We start from the raw sequence: 16852 nt of genomic DNA on the forward strand, positions 1-16852 counted from the left end.
TGATGTGATGTGTTAAGATCTTTGTTTAGTGGTAGTGAGAACTACAAAGACTTGATAGTCAGAGACTGTGCTGCACTACATGTGTACACTACTGACCTGCATCCAGTGTTCTGCAGCCCTGAGAAGCAGCAGCCACGCACACCCCGGAGGTCAGCTCACTGTTGTAGTCCACAAGTCCATTGATGCCGTCCATCATGTCCGAGGTGAAGCCCAAGATGGAGTCCGAGGGAGTGAAGTCTTTGTTACTGTAAAGGTTTTCTCTCTCAGCAGTTGTCAGTTTCCGTGGCACCAGAGACAGACGGCTAATCCTGCCCACCATCCCGCGTGATTGGTCCACTGTTCCCTTGGAGGAGTCATAGGTTCCGTCCAGAACTAGCCAAATGCTGGAACAAGATGGTGGAAGAATATTTGATACCAGTCTTTGATTAGCAATTAGAATAAAAATAAATAAAAACATTTTTATCCACAAAAAGTTTTATGTCTTCACATGAATATATCTAGACCTCCATAGAAGAGTTTCAAAAGTCCCCCACATTCAGAGGTAGGCACTAACTTTAAGTCAGATGGCCCCAATAAATTTTCTCAAGGGTCCAGCTGTCATGGGTTATCTCAGAGCAGACACATGAACGTGATGATACATGACATCTTGACATGACCCTGTCCATGGAAACAAACATACATGACAACAGTTCCAGGAAGGTACCATCATTATAAACCTACTGCTACTTTTGCCTACTGTATTGTAGATATCTTTCTGTCTCGTAATAACTTCTTGGGAGGTTTTACTTTTTCAAGGTAAGACCTCATCCCTGGTACGAGGTTTTACTTTTTGCAAGTAAGACCTGATGATTTGAGTAGCAGATGGACTTTGAACTTAGTGTTTCAAATGTCCAATGTTCTAAAATGGAAGACAAGACATGAAACATTTTCGTTATGAATGACAGGAATCAAGCCTGCAACCTCACATATCATGTTAAGTTTTGTAACCCACTGTTTTCCCACTGAGAACGCGGCGACAAGTGGGGCAATGACGTTCAATTGTACAGGTCATGAATTAGTATGTCTGAATTAGGGTATGGTTTTATGCTACTTTTAGCAATATTCCATCAATATCACAGCAGGGACACCAGAAAATGGGCTGCACACATTGTGCTAAAGTGGGGAATAGAACCCGGGCCTTCGACGTGACAAGCCAATGCTTTAACCACTAGGCTACCCCACTGCCCCTAGTCATTTCTGAAGGGTTATATTGGTATGTAGGCTGTCAAACATGAACATATGCCAACAAGCATCAATAGATCTGGGTGTGTAGAACGTCAAACATGAACATATGCCAACAAGCATCAATAGATCTGGGCGTCATTCAGTCATTGTGGGTATAAAATGGTTCATTCCAGATGCAACCGAATTGAAAACTTGGAAGTTAAAAATCTGATAATCTGAGCCCTCAATAATGACACTGAGTAACCAAAGCTGCTCCTTACTAAGATGGGATGTTGGTGTTCCAGTTGTACTGCTGCACATTGATGAAAGTCCCATCTATATACACCGAAAACTCCCGGCTGGCGGAGTCCCACACCAGGATGATATGGTGCCAGCGGCCGTCGTCCAGGGAGGTGAAGGAAATCTGAGCCTGCTGTGCGTTGCCTGGATTCTTCACCATCACTCGGTCCTTCTCCAGTCTCAGCAGCTCCTGGGCGGTGCTGTCTATAGTGCTGGAGCTGGAACATTAACACCAATTGTAGCAATTGTTCCGACTGTCTATTAATAGGGACGGTCGCCATATATTCTGGGAGCCTGCATTTTTCTATGAAATAATATTCCTTAAAAATGCTGGAAAAAGCTAATGTCCTAAGGATATGGAAAAACAAAAATACCATTTGCTGGGAATGCTGCGCATTTGGTAACACAATGTGTTGTGGGTAAATACAGTTGACTGGTTCCTCCTCTCCTGTTGTGAAGTGCTGACAGAAACAGTACTCGTCTCAAACCATAACAAGACAGTGAGCAGGGCTCACTAATACCCCCGACTTCGACTCCAACATATTTCTAAATTCAATACATGAAAAAAATCATATTCAGAAAATCTGCTTATAGAAATCAAACTTTGCACTGCACCTCTCCTATTGGTAGAAAAACAGTACCCACAATTTGAAAAGTAGTTTTCTAGTTACAGGTCGCACAAATGCTTTTGTACAAAAATTCTAAGTAAAAAAATGAAAAAGAGCTGTATTTTTTCAAAAATATAAAAATTTAAATCGAACTTCGCACTGCACCTATACGTATAAAAAGTGTTCAAGTAGTAGGGCTGGGATGGGTAACTCAGGTACTCGGGTCAGGTGGGACCTGAGTAGGACCCGGGTACCCACAGGACTACCCGGACCTGTGGTTAGTCACGTGATATATTGTTTAATGACAAAAACTCACTATAGCTCTGTGATTACACTACAAGTCCCTAATATTCGCATTTCTTTCTGACGATGCACACTTTCTGTTTGACTTGTATATGTTTGAGTAAAGATAAATCTTCAGTCAATTTCATTGATCGCATGATCTAAATAGTTTTAGCCAGGGCTGCAGTAAAACAATTACCAATCAGACATTTTGTTCCCTACTCTTGAGACCTGCAGTGGGTACCCGGGTAGGGTCGGGTAATAGGGGGTCGGGTACCCGGGTAGTAAATTTGGACTCGTCCAGCCCTATCAAGTAGGAAAAGAATTTATGGAATAGCTTTTAAGTTATAGGTCACAAAAAAATGTTCTCTGCAGGTGGGACGGATGGATGGAAGGATAGACAGACAGACTTCCTTGGAATAACTATATACCCCAGCCCTTTTTGGTCAGGGGTGTAACAATCTCCCACCTAAAATCATGAAAAGCTTGTTCCCTATATAGTAATGTCCTGATGATGCATCATTATTAATACAGAGAAATCATGGCACACCTGACAGAAACATTCAAAGTAAATACGACATATATCAACACATGTCAATAAGTGAGTGAGTGAGTTAGTTGGGTTTTACGCCGCTTTTAACAGTATTCCAGTTATATCGCGGCATGTCAGCTTAATGTGGGAGGAAAGCCCGAAGTGATGCAGGTCTCAGATGTTGACCACTTCGGTGAAACCCACGAGCATGGGTATGGTGCTGACAAACCTAGAAACATAATCGGGGCGAACCGGGATTCGAACCATCAGTCATAGGTTTCTGCACAGCAAATAGTGGTGCCTTAGCAACTGGGCCACCTGTGCCCCCACATGTCAATAAGAGATTTTTACCTGAGGCCATAGAGTGTAGCAATGATCCCCTGGGGGGTCTGGGCAGTGTACCGGAGCCAGACAGACAGGGAGAGGGACTGAGACCCAAGCTTCTGGGGTGTCGACAGGGCATCCACAAGGTAGGTGCTCGGCCCGGGGAACGCCACATCAAAATCTGCTGACACAGCTGAAACAGTGGACATTGCATCTTGGATACCATTGGAGTTCTCAGAGACCAAGGTTGTTTAGGTTAAATATGTTACATATAATGCAATGTATTGTCACATCCTTGATTATGAGTGAGTGAGTGAGTGAGTGAGTGAGTGAGTGAGTGAGTGAGTGAGTGAGAGTGAGTGAGTGAGTGAGTGAGGGAGTGAGTGAGTAAACATTTGATGTAGCATCGGCATTATTTCAGCCATATATCTACCCTTGATGATGATGATGATGATGATGATTATTATTATTATTTTAGAATAAGGGGCAGCAACACAGAAGCTGCAGTGATGCTGAATGATATGGAGCCAAAGATATGTAAATTGGGATAATGAACAAAGTCACCAAGTCTGACCACCCGATCCATTTAGTCATCTCTTAAGACAGTCATAGGTTGCTGGGGACAGTATTCCTGGAATTCCACAGGTTCACAACCACTGCGGCGACAATTTACTATTATTATTATCCAGTGTAAGAAAGGTGTATTCTGTAATGACATTGTCAAAGGCAGATGTGCCACAGCATCACAGATACTGAGGAGGACTGAATGTTAGATAGCAAGTTTATTAACTAAGCCATGCAACCTCAGAATTATGTTTTTGTTCAGCAAAACTGAGACGACAATTTAATTGAAATTACATAAAAGGATTTGTGCAAAGTCTAATGAAACATACCAGTAATTATTAACGACCAAAATTGTTTAAATTTCTTTTAATGTGGAAAAAAGCTGGGTCTGATAAAATGCCGGCTAAGTCTGCCATCCAGTGCCAACCATTTCAACATGTAACAACACTGTGAATGTGAAGCTAGGAGTATTAGCATGGTACGCTATATTATCATGGTAGATAATTTATAATGGAACTTCGTTAATGGCGAACACTTATAATCCTTTTAAATATGTCGTACGCAAAATGTTTCTTGTTCCTTGTTCAACTTTTATGACACATCAATTACAATTGATCGATGCTGATTTTCTTTACAAAGTTCCTGTCATAAGCGACTCAAGGGCGGGCAACTCTCTATTATCGTGTTATCACTATTTTGTGGTGTGATAAGTGTGGATTACGTGGTTTACATCACTTCCTGTTTTGGATTATGCATACTCAGTATACATTAGACCTAGGTTGGGTCAAGGGACATCGTCCAAACAAATGGATTCTTTTCTAACCCAATTTCAAATGGAGGTAGGGGTAATTCCACTTCAAACACATTCCAGACACTATCATTAAAAGTTAACGTTTATACTTATGAGTAGCCGTGACATACCACAACGAGTCCTGCATTCGATCAAGCGATGAAATATCGTGCATAGATTTGCATAAGTAAACAGTCGACAGGGTGTGTGGATTATGAGATTTACCGCGCTAATGTCATGCTATACCTTTCTGGCAGGTTTCCCCGATCTTGTCTGGCTGACACTGACAGGTGTACGAGTTGATGCCGTCGATGCACAAAGATCCTGTGGGGCACGGGCCGCTGGCACAGTCGTCAGCGTTGGTCTCACACCGGTCACCGCTAGTACCTGGATGACACAATTACCAGCTGAACCATCAAAACAGTTTCACTCTTATTGCACACAGCATGTCAGAGCAATATCTGCCACATTCTCAGCTTATCAGAAGATTGTTCTGTTTGCAGTTTAATGCGCCACTCATCAACATTCCATGAAAATGAAGTTGTTCTGTATTTCTGGACCAGACAATCAAGTGATTTATATTATAAGCAATGTTCAAACAAGTCACACTGATCCTGATCAACCAATTCCAGAATCACCACAGGGGAGACAAGCATGATGTCTGTTTGTTTGTTTTTGTTTGTTTGTAGTTTAATGCTGCACTCAGCAATATTCCAGCTATATGACACTGTCTGTACATAATCAAGTCTCGACCAAACTATCCAGTGACTGACATCATGAGCATCGATCAACACAATTGGGATATGATAACATGCATCAACCAAGTCAGCAGGTCAGACTGCCTGTTCCTGTTAGTCGCCTGTTATGACAAGCATAGTCGCCTTTTACGGCAGGCAGGGGTTGCTGAAGACCTATTCTCAACCCCAATCTTCATGGGCCGATAAGCATGATGTACTGGGGGCCTATTATGCTTCAGAATCATCAAGAAGAAGGTGGACTCCCTACCTGCAGGACAAGTGCACTTGATGGTCCCGAGGTTGTCGTTACACGTCCCTCCGTTCTCGCACGTGGTCGCGCTGCATTCAGCTGTCCTCTGTTCACAGTTGTCGCCTTTTTTACCTGAAAATACACGAGGCTGAGATGATCATTTGCTGTCACCTTGGACGCAGTGTCAGTTTAATGTGCAAAGAAAGGCCACAGTGATGCATGTACCCACAACCAGAAGTAGGGTGTTGTCAATCCAAGAAGTATGACGAGGGATTCGGACCCATGATCACTGGATTCTTGCATGACTAAGGGAGACTACTCTTACAGCAATATCCCTTGTGTTAGATGGCTGGGCCAGGAAATGAATAAGATGTACTTATTGCGTAAAACATATAGTTTTTTAGCAGGATATAAATTAGCAGGCTCCTGCTGGACAGTGTCTATGAGCATTTTCTGGACCAGTGCAAGTTGCAGTGATACTGGACACAAGAGTTTTCGAGCTGAGTTCTTATATCTCCTAAAGTTTAAATGGTAAGATCAGGCCAGGGCTCCAGATATCATTTTTGAGTCATTAAGAATTCATATATTGTATATATTTACTTTTTGGATCAAGTCCATTGGGTGTTGTCAACCAATGAGTCGACTTTGAAAAATGATTCCACTTCTGTTGGTTGGTTGTTGTTTTTTTTGGTTAAATGCCGCACTCAGCAGTATTCCAGCTTTATGAGGTCGGTATGTAAATAACTGAGTCTGGACCTGACAATCCAGTGATTGATATCATGAGCATCGATCCACGCAATTTGCATCGATGACATGCATCAACCAAGTCAGCGAGCCTGACCACCCGATCCCGTTAGTCGCCTTTTATGACAAGCATAGTCGCCTGTTACGGCAAGCATAGTCGCCTGTTATGGCAAGCATAGTCGCCTGTTATGGCAAGCATGAGTTGCTGAAGACCTATTCTACCCTGGAATCTTCATGGAACTTCTACCTCTGTGCTGTTACACATTCAGTAAATTATGTTTATAATAAACACGCTTATAACAAACTGACGGATATAATAAACTGGTTTTTTTGTCCTGGCCATTTGCTCTGAATATGCTGTGTGTATATATATATGTTTATAGCAAACTGTGGTTATAATAAACTAAAATCAGTGATCCTCTAGTTCGTTATAACCATAGTTTACTGTAACTTCTAATTGTCATGTGTTCATGTGCTCCCCTGGTGATGTATTTAAGAAATAAACTACAAGTGGAAGTAATTCATCATACAACAAAACACTGCGGGGAGGGAAAAACATGAGGGGTGAAGTCCTGAGTGGTTTAATCTCCCTGCAGCGTTTTATTGTACCATAAACAACGACCATGGGTCTCTCCCACTTTGGAATGCAATTGTTCGGCCACTGCGTTATCTGCGTAGCCCAGCTACATCTATGGGGAACAACTTACTAGACACTACCCTCTCAAAAATAATGTCCTTCAATATATGACGTCATTAATTTGCAAGCGCATATTCGAATCTCAAGAAATGACATCATGACAATGTTTTATCGTGAAATAAACCATGCTTCCTTCTTCTTTGTTCTTTGCAATTTATCGTGTGGCTGTCTTATATAATCTCATATCAGTGATACATGCCACAGGTGCAATAAGCAGGATGTTGCACATTTGCGCATTATTCCCTGCACTATATATCATCTGATGCCTGCATTCAGTCAGAAATAAAAAGACACATAAAAGACGTGTACACAATTTGGACAAGAGTCATCAGAAAGATGACCTTTCCCCCCAGCAGCTGTCTGTAAAGTAACCACAAGTAAATGTGCAATTCTGTATGTAATGAGTCAAGAGTTGAATGTTCTTGAAGAAGCATACATTGTTTACCAACAAAAGATCAACCATGGTCGCATCCATATGAAATGGAAAGTAAAATAAGTGTGTTTCTGTGGGTTTTTTTATGCAAACAAATGACAAATTAGAAACAATAACTAAACAAGCATATAGTCAATGAATTCATCCATATCCCCCGCCCATTTTTACAAGTTATGGTCCCAAACCAGAAAACTGACCCAACATTTCTCTTAGCCCATGTCAAAATAGCTGCAAAGGAAATTCTAAAATAAACATTTCTAAAACTCCTTAATATCAAATGGCACCAGTTCAGTATGTGCTTTATATGAAGACATGCAATGTTTGGCAAGCAAATACTTAACAGTTTATTTGTTACACTCCATAAGTGAAGCCACCCTACATTAAAATTTAAATCAAACTTGTTGCCATGAAAACGTAAAAAATAAAAATTTATAAAATTCCTAAATAGCAAAAGGCACAAGCTCAGTATGTGCCTGATAGACATGCAAAGTTTTGTAAGAAAGTATTTAACGGTTTTTGAGTTACGCTCTGGAAACGAACACCACCCTTATAGAACCTAAGTCCAACTTGTTGCCATGGAAATGTAAAAAATAAAAATTCCTAAATTTCCTAAATAGCAAAAGGCACCAGTTCAGCATGAGTCTGAGAGATATGCAAGTTTTGTTAGAAAGTATTGAATGGGTTTTGAGTTATGCTCCGGAAACGAACTCCACCCTTATAGAACCTAAGTCCAACTTGTTGCCATGGAAATGTAAAAAATAAAAATTCCTAAATTTCCTAAATAGCAAAAGGCACCAGTTCAGCATGAGTCTGAGAGATATGCAAGTTTTGTTAGAAAGTATTGAATGGGTTTTGAGTTATGCTCCGGAAACGAACTCTACCCTATAGAACCTAAGTCCAAATTGTTGCCATGGAAACGTAAAAACCAAAAATTTCTAAAATTCCTAAATAGCAAAAGACATCAGTTCAGTATGTGCCTGGTAGACATGCAAAGTTTTGTAAGAAAGTATTTAACAGTTTTTGAGTTACGCTCCGGAAATGAACACCACCCTTATAGAACTTAAGTCAAACTTGTTGCCATGGAAACGTAAAAAAAATAAAATTTCTAAATAATAAAGGCACCACTTCAGTATGTGTACGGATGGACAGACTGGCTGATGGCTATTTCTTAAAAAGCTACATAGTGACACCTAACTGGCAGTAGTCATTGTAAGTCACGCCTACCTGCAGCACATTCACAGACGGCCTTGTAGCCGTTGTTAAGACAGGTGCTCCCTGAGCCAAGACATGGCCTGGATATAGTGCAGACATCGTACACACCACTGCAGGTCAACCCCAGGAAGCCAGGCGGGCATCTGAACACAGGAACATACAAGAACATGCATTCGGTGAACACAGGAACATACAAGGACAGGCATTAGGTCAACACAGGAACATACAAGGACAGGCATTAGGTCAACACAGGAACATACAAGAACATGCATTCGGTCAACACAGGAACATACAAGGACAGGCATTAGGTCAACACAGGAACATACAAGGACAGGCATTAGGTCAACACAGGCACATACAAGAACATGCATTCGGTGAACACAGGAACATACAAGGACAGGCATTAGGTCAACACAGGAACATACAAGGACAGGCATTAGGTGAACACAGGAACATACAAGGACAGGCATTAGGTCAACACAGGAACATACAAGGACAGGCATTAGGTGAACACAGGAACATACAAGGACAGGCATTAGGTCAACACAGGAACATACAAGGACAGGCATTAGGTCAACACAGGAACATACAAGGACAGGCATTAGGTCAACACAGGAACATACAAGGACAGGCATTAGGTGAACACAGGAACATACAAGGACAGGCATTAGGTCAACACAGGAACATACAAGGACAGGCATTAGGTCAACACAGGAACATACAAGGACAGGCATTAGGTGAACACAGGAACATACAAGGACAAGCATTAGGTCAACACAGGAACATACAAGGACAGGCATTAGGTCAACACAGGAACATACAAGGACAGGCATTAGGTGAACACAGGAACATACAAGAACATGCATTAGGTGAACACAGGAACATACAAGAACAGGCATTAGGTCAACACAGGAACATACAAGGACAGGCATTAGGTCAACACAGGAACATACAAGGACATGCATTAGGTCAACACAGGAACATACAAGGACAGGCATTAGGTCAACACAGGAACATACAAGAACATGCATTAGGTCAACACAGGAACATACAAGAACATGCATTAGGTGAACACAGGAACATACAAGGACAGGCATTAGGTGAACACAGGAACATACAAGGACAGGCATTAGGTCAACACAGGAACATACAAGGACAGGCATTAGGTGAACACAGGAACATACAAGGACAGGCATTAGGTCAACACAGGAACATACAAGGACAGGCATTAGGTCAACACAGGAACATACAAGGACAGGCATTAGGTCAACACAGGAACATACAAGGACAGGAATTAGGTGAACACAGGAACATACAAGGACATGCATTAGGTGAACACAGGAACATACAAGGACAGGCATTAGGTCAACACAGGAACATACAAGGACAGGCATTAGGTCAACACAGGAACATACAAGGACATGCATTCGGTGAACACAGGAACATACAAGGACAGGAATTAGGTGAACACAGGAACATACAAGGACAGGCATTCGGTGAACACAGGAACATACAAGGACAGGCATTCGGTGAACACAGGAACATACAAGGACAGGAATTAGGTGAACACAGGAACATACAAGGACAGGCATTAGGTGAACACAGGAACATACAAGGACAGGCATTAGGTGAACACAGGAACATACAAGGACAGGCATTAGGTGAACACAGGAACATACAAGGACAGGCATTAGGTGAACACAGGAACATACAAGGACAGGCATTAGGTCAACACAGGAACATACAAGGACATGCATTAGGTCAACACAGGAACATACAAGGACAAGCATTAGGTGAACACAGGAACATACAAGGACAAGCATTAGGTGAACACAGGAACATACAAGGACAGGCATTAGGTCAACACAGGAACATACAAGGACAAGCATTAGGTCATCACAGGAACATACAAGGACATGCATTAGGTCAACACAGGAACATACAAGGACAAGCATTAGGTGAACACAGGAACATACAAGGACAGGCATTAGGTCAACACAGGAACATACAAGGACAAGCATTAGGTCATCACAGGAACATACAAGGACAGGCATTAGGTCAACACAGGAACATACAAGGACAGGCATTAGGTCAACACAGGAACATACAAGGACAAGCATTCGGTGAACACAGGAACATACAAGGACAGGCATTAGGTCAACACAGGAACATACAAGGACAGGCATTAGGTCAACACAGGAACATACAAGGACAGGCATTAGGTCAACACAGGAACATACAAGGACAGGCATTAGGTCAACACAGGAACATACAAGGACAAGCATTAGGTCAACACAGGAACATACAAGGACAGGAATTAGGAATACATGTAGCAAACAGTTTGTTTCATGTTTATACCTCCATAGACACAAAAACATATGAATATAAATATGATAGGTAAGGCTAACTGGTAATAAGGCCACCTGGTCAGTATTGAGTTAAAATGGATTCATAAACTACAGTGTCAACCCTCCAACATAACTAAAACAAGCACAAAATACTCATATCCCCCGCCAATATGACATGTCCGCTTGTGTGCAAGGCATTAGCCCTCCGGAAACAAGCACTACTGCCATTTTTAGTCTAAGTCAAAGTTGTTGCTATGGAAACTCGAAAAATAATTTTTTCAAAAATCCCAAACTATCAAGAGGCACCAGTTCACCACTAGACCTATCTATGTGCCAAGTTTTGTTGAGATATCTCTCATGATTTTTCAGTTCTGCTCTATAACGAAATATGACGGACGGACTGACAGACAGCACCCATTCCTATATCCCCCTTCCACTTTGTGGCGGGGGATAGAAATTAACTGAATAGCTTTAGACCTGACGATGCAGTGCCTTGTCAATTGTTTTTTCACTCGTATTACACCCATAAAATAATCATTCAATTAATGATATCTCCTAAACGGTGATTGACCAGGTGGTCCCATTACTGATAGCCTTCCCCAATCATACAGTCGAACGTCATTGTGTTGAACTCCTGGCGACCTGGAAAAAGGACCGAGTTATCTGGGTTCTAGACATCAGGAAACCTATATGCTTAATTTGGATAATTGGGACTCCCAAATGTGTCAGAGACAAACAGGAATTCGACACATCCAAGTTCGACACAAGGAGGTTTGACTGTATGTCAACAGCTTCACAGAGTGCCTCTTTAATCATTAACACAAAAACACTGTAGAGATATTAATATGAAATCTGTGCTATAATATAACATGAGCCCTGCGCAATGAATTACGAGCAAATCAGGAAACAACACACCACTAATGGTCGTGGCATATTTAATACCGGTTTTAGGAGACAATTATTTGCCACAGAATAACTCGCAATTTACTTATTCAAGTATAGCAACAAGGGAGGGAGGGAGATATTGACCTCATATATAGTCATATAATTGTATGACTTACTTGCAAACAAATGAAGTATCCGAGTTGATGCAGGTGCCCCCGTTGATGCAAGGGGTGCCGGTGCAAAACTCGATCCTTGTCTCGCAGTCCTTGCCAGTGAAGCCGTTGGGACAGCTGCAGACGTAGGCGTTGGTGCCGATGTCGATGCAGGTGGCGCCGTGGCGACATGGGAAACTCTCACAGTCGGTATCCCCCTTCTGTTAACAGCAGCAAACACCATATGTAAGGTTTGACTTGCCCACAAACACCATATGTAAGGTTTGACTTGCCCACAAACACCATATGTACGGTTTGACTTGCCCACAAACACCATATGTAAGGTTTGACTTGCCCACAAACACCATATGTAAGGTTTGACTTGCCCACAAACACCATATGTAAGGTTTGACTTGCCCACAAACACCATATGTAAGGTTTGACTTGCCCACAAACACCATATGTGAAGTTTGACTTGCCCACAAACCCCATATGTGAAGTTTGACTTCCCCACTAACACCATATGTGAAGTTTAACTTCCCCAGTAACCACTTTAGACCAGCTTAGTTTGTCTGTTTTCAGTTCCTGACTTTTACAGCTTTTATCATCATACTGGTATTACCTGTATATAATAGCACTATCTAATTGTTGTGCTTCTCTGTAGATAAATCAGTAATTTAACGAAATATTTAAAAAAATATATATTTGATAACATAGGGGGAGGGGGCTTAACATTACAATATCTTGTAGGAAAACTAAAAAATCCTACAACTATCCACCTGTCTCACACTGGTAGTCAGGTGGCAATGTCTTCCTCCATACACATTTGTGAAATAAATAAATAAATAATTAAATAGGATCTACCAACTTGATTCTTTCCTACTTATGCCTCAAAGTGAGTTTGTTCGGTGGTCTGATATTAATGGAGCCAAGACCAGACAAACTAGTGATTCATATTTTGACCAATGTGCCAAGTCCTAGAGTACGATGACACCATCAGTCAAGTCAGAGCTTGACCAACCCATCAGTAAGTTGCCTCATACAACAAGCATAGGCTGCTGGAGGTCAGTTCCAAGCATGGTAGACTATGACAGGCATGGAGAACTGTGTACGCACCTAGAGTCATTCAGCTGATCATCCAACTTTTAAACATTTAAGAGAGTGAAAAAATTTCACTATTTTGAAAAGTAGTGTCATGGTGTGTCAATTTTATGTGTGCGGAAAACTTACTTTATTACCTCTTCTTGCAATTAAAGAGTAATATTTTGAAATAAAACCATTTTATCTTCATCAAAGTGACAAGAAAATGTGACAGGCAGTATTTATTCAAATTATTTCTTTTATCCAACTATAGTCTAAAATGGCAAATCAGTTGTTACAATAAAATAATACTTGATCTATGAGTGTGAAGTTTCTACATGTACTAAATAATAAACAAGAAATAAATATACCAGTATCTGTAAAAAAAATTCTAATTTGTATATTTAATTCAGAAGGATGTTACAGTCATTTATTTGGTGTTTTGTGTTAGTTTTCCAAAATATAAATAAAATTTGAAAAAAGGATTTGAAAAACACCTTAAAAGACAAGTGTAAAAATGGTATACAAACAGAGTTCATACTTGGACATTAATGTTCACTAATACATAATTTCATGCACATGCACATGCATAATCATGCATACAACTTATCCTCGTCTCTGTGACTACAAAGACTTTTCACAAGTATCCCACACTTCTGTGATACAACCCTGTGTACAACAATATGATGACCTGATGACCTGATGACCAGATGACCAGATGACCTGATGACCTGATGATCTGATGATCTGATGAGGCCAACAAACTTGCTGGTGAACTTGTGCTAACAAGACCAAGTGACCATGACCTTCACTTGGGAAGAAGCTAACATGCAATGACTACATGCTGACATCTTCAGACTGAAGACAGTGAAAACACGATGTGAATCTAAACTAAGGATGACTTACAATTAGAGATTCCTGGAATAGAATAATACTGTAAGTAATATGTGGACACAAACGTAGCTTCATTTTCCATAGATTTTAAGAATAATAATATGGACTAGCAGCTGGGCTTGCTTGACCTAACCAAATTCTAATATATTCAGACTAGTGGATTTTTTGTTCGTTTGTTGTTTAACTGCATTCAGCAATATTTCAGCTTTATGATGGTGGTCTGTAAATAATCGGGTCTACACCAGACAATCCAGTGATTGACATCATGAGCATTGATCTACACAACTGGGATACGATGATGCATCAACCAAGTCAGCGACCTATGATGCAGTCATTTCAGATAGGTTTACATGAGTTAGGGATGAAGCTCAATCTCATTAAAATCAGATCTTTGTTCTCGCTATCACTAAACAAAGACCTGAGGACATCCCATTAGGAGTCACGTCAGAGCGACCTTTCTTCCAACCAGTCAGAGCGTCGCTTACCAGATCATGAAAGTGACAGTCGGAATGTGTTTTCTAACCATGCAACCACGAAGTATTTAACAGAGGGTATGCCAAACGACAGTTATGGGTTTTATGATAAAACCCATACAATCTAGGCCATCTGTAAGCCATTCCAGAGTGTTCTTCTTATCAGTTTTAATTTTTTTAATCGAGAATACGTCAAAATATGTTTCGAAGCGTAGTCGTCAGTTTGAAACTAGTGTTGTAAAGCTCGAGAAAGCTGCCTTCTGATTGGCTAATGTCGATTTCTTGTCAGTCATTTCATTGGTCGGTCAAAATTTGCGAAAGGTCGTTCTGACGTGAACTGTAATGGGATGTCCTCAGATCTTTGTTTAGCGATAGCAAAAACTAAGATCTGATTTTAATTAGATTGGGATGAAGCAGCTTAGACATCTGGGACACCCTAGCCCCACAATTCTGAGGAGACTCACGGAGCAGTTCTTGCCGTAGTATCCTTGTCTGCATGTACACTGGTAGTCCTTGAACAAATCATTGCAACGAATGGTCCCCACAATGTCACAAGGGAACGGGGTGCAGTCATTGTGTAGATCTTCACAGTTTTTGCCTGTTGATGAAAACACATTGTTGTTATACCTGATAAACATTTGGCTTCCTCTAAAGTAACTGAACCGAATTATACCTGTACGAGCGAGGTGCACATCAATTAATAAACACATTCACAAGATTTCTGACATTATCATAAATATCATCATTTATAACTATTGTGATATGTGGTCAAATATATGATATAAGACCTTGTCCACTCTACTGATTATGTAACAAGAATGAATTTACACAAGATGACAATGCCTCTCTTACATTTCATTATTTACATTTAACAGGAATAACTTTCTGTTACTTTAATTGCACAAATGAATTAAAATTCAAATAACAATACCTGCTAATATTTTCTTATCACTTACAATTTATAAAGTGACTGTTTTCTTTTCATGCTTTTTCAATGATTAAATTATTGATACTTTAATTGCATGAATGAATTCAAACATATATTTATTTCTTAATTACAAAAGTCTCATTCATTCATGTTTATTTCAAAAGAATACAGTTTACCAATGCTGACTCCAATATATAACAGGAATAACAATAGTTATAGATATGTATATACAATCTTCAGCATGCGATTCCATGCATTTTTAAAATCAAATAATAAATATCTTTAAGTGTCACTTTTAGCTAATCAGTGAAATACATCGATGTGAATGCTCTTAATCTAGTCAGTGAATGAGTTGGGTTCTTGGAAACTTTGCAGCAATATAATGCATGAAACCACTAGACCATCACAAATAATTCAATTTTAATCTGCAAAACAGAGCCTCAATGACGTAATTCATGCAGTTTTGAGGAAATCTGTTGTTATGTGGTTGTGATTACATGAAACCTATAGATGGGACTGGAAACAAGCCGTGACCAATACAGACAACACAATGCTAAAAAACTGTTTGATTGGTAATTTTCAAAGTTGGTAAATAGTAAAGACAAGATATTTTTTGAATGACAACTTTTTTATTTAATATTTGTTTTGTTTGTTTGTTTGTTGTTTAACGTTGCACTCAGCAATATTCCAGCTATATGACGGCGGTCTGTAAATAATAAAGTCTGGACCAGACAATCCAAGGATTGACAACACAAGCATCGATCCACGCAATTGGGATCTATGACATGCATCAACCATACCAAGTCAGCAAGCCTGACAACCCGATCCCGTTAGTCGCCTCTTACGACAAGCAAAGTCGCCTCTTACAGCAAGCTTGGGTTGCTGAAGACCTATTCTACCCCAGATCTTCACAGGCCTCTTTTTTTTATTAAGGATCTATACCAAAACATCACATCCTAATGAATAAATAAGTCATCCATAAAATATCTAGTCTTTATGAACACAATGCTATCCTCTCATCTTGCGAGCAATAAAATTTGTTGTTTGGTTGTTTTAGAAATTAAAAAAAACAAATGAAATTATATAATTATAAGGTTTCATCCACACATGCTGTAACGACAGTGATCCCGCTGGCTTTAGAAACTGCCCGGCCTGGGGGACTAGCAACTCTCAAAATTACCATCCCCCTAATTTTTGTCAGTCCCAACTTTAACAAAAACGCATGAAAATTACCAGGTTTTAATTTCAGTAATATGTTCAATTTATCTCTGAAGTAACCTAATTAGATCTACATGTCATTAACACAAAGTTTAGTCACAATTTTCTCTTTTGTTTTGAATATTTCGAGACTAAGTCGCCACAAATATACATTTAACCTTGAAGCAAAGTGAAATTTTATTTCCTTGACTGAAAATA

General features: G+C 40.1%; 1 protein-coding gene across 1 annotated transcript in view; it reads right to left on the reverse strand.

The window, feature by feature from the left end:
• Window positions 1-16852, reverse strand: part of LOC124132960 — a 129607-nt gene that overhangs the window by 30528 nt on the left and 82227 nt on the right. The window contains exons 41-48 of the mRNA XM_046497144.2: window positions 14973-15106; window positions 12086-12282; window positions 8689-8819; window positions 5609-5722; window positions 4850-4990; window positions 3277-3442; window positions 1485-1721; window positions 97-383 (exon numbers count right to left, since the gene is read on the reverse strand). Of these exons, the coding sequence (XP_046353100.2) occupies window positions 97-383; window positions 1485-1721; window positions 3277-3442; window positions 4850-4990; window positions 5609-5722; window positions 8689-8819; window positions 12086-12282; window positions 14973-15106 (1407 nt within the window). The remainder of the gene's footprint in view (window positions 1-96; window positions 384-1484; window positions 1722-3276; window positions 3443-4849; window positions 4991-5608; window positions 5723-8688; window positions 8820-12085; window positions 12283-14972; window positions 15107-16852) is intronic.

Source organism: Haliotis rufescens, unplaced genomic scaffold (assembly GCF_023055435.1).
Source record: "Haliotis rufescens isolate VD_foot unplaced genomic scaffold, xgHalRufe1.0.p SCAF_18, whole genome shotgun sequence".
NCBI classification, from domain to species: domain Eukaryota; kingdom Metazoa; phylum Mollusca; class Gastropoda; order Lepetellida; family Haliotidae; genus Haliotis; species Haliotis rufescens.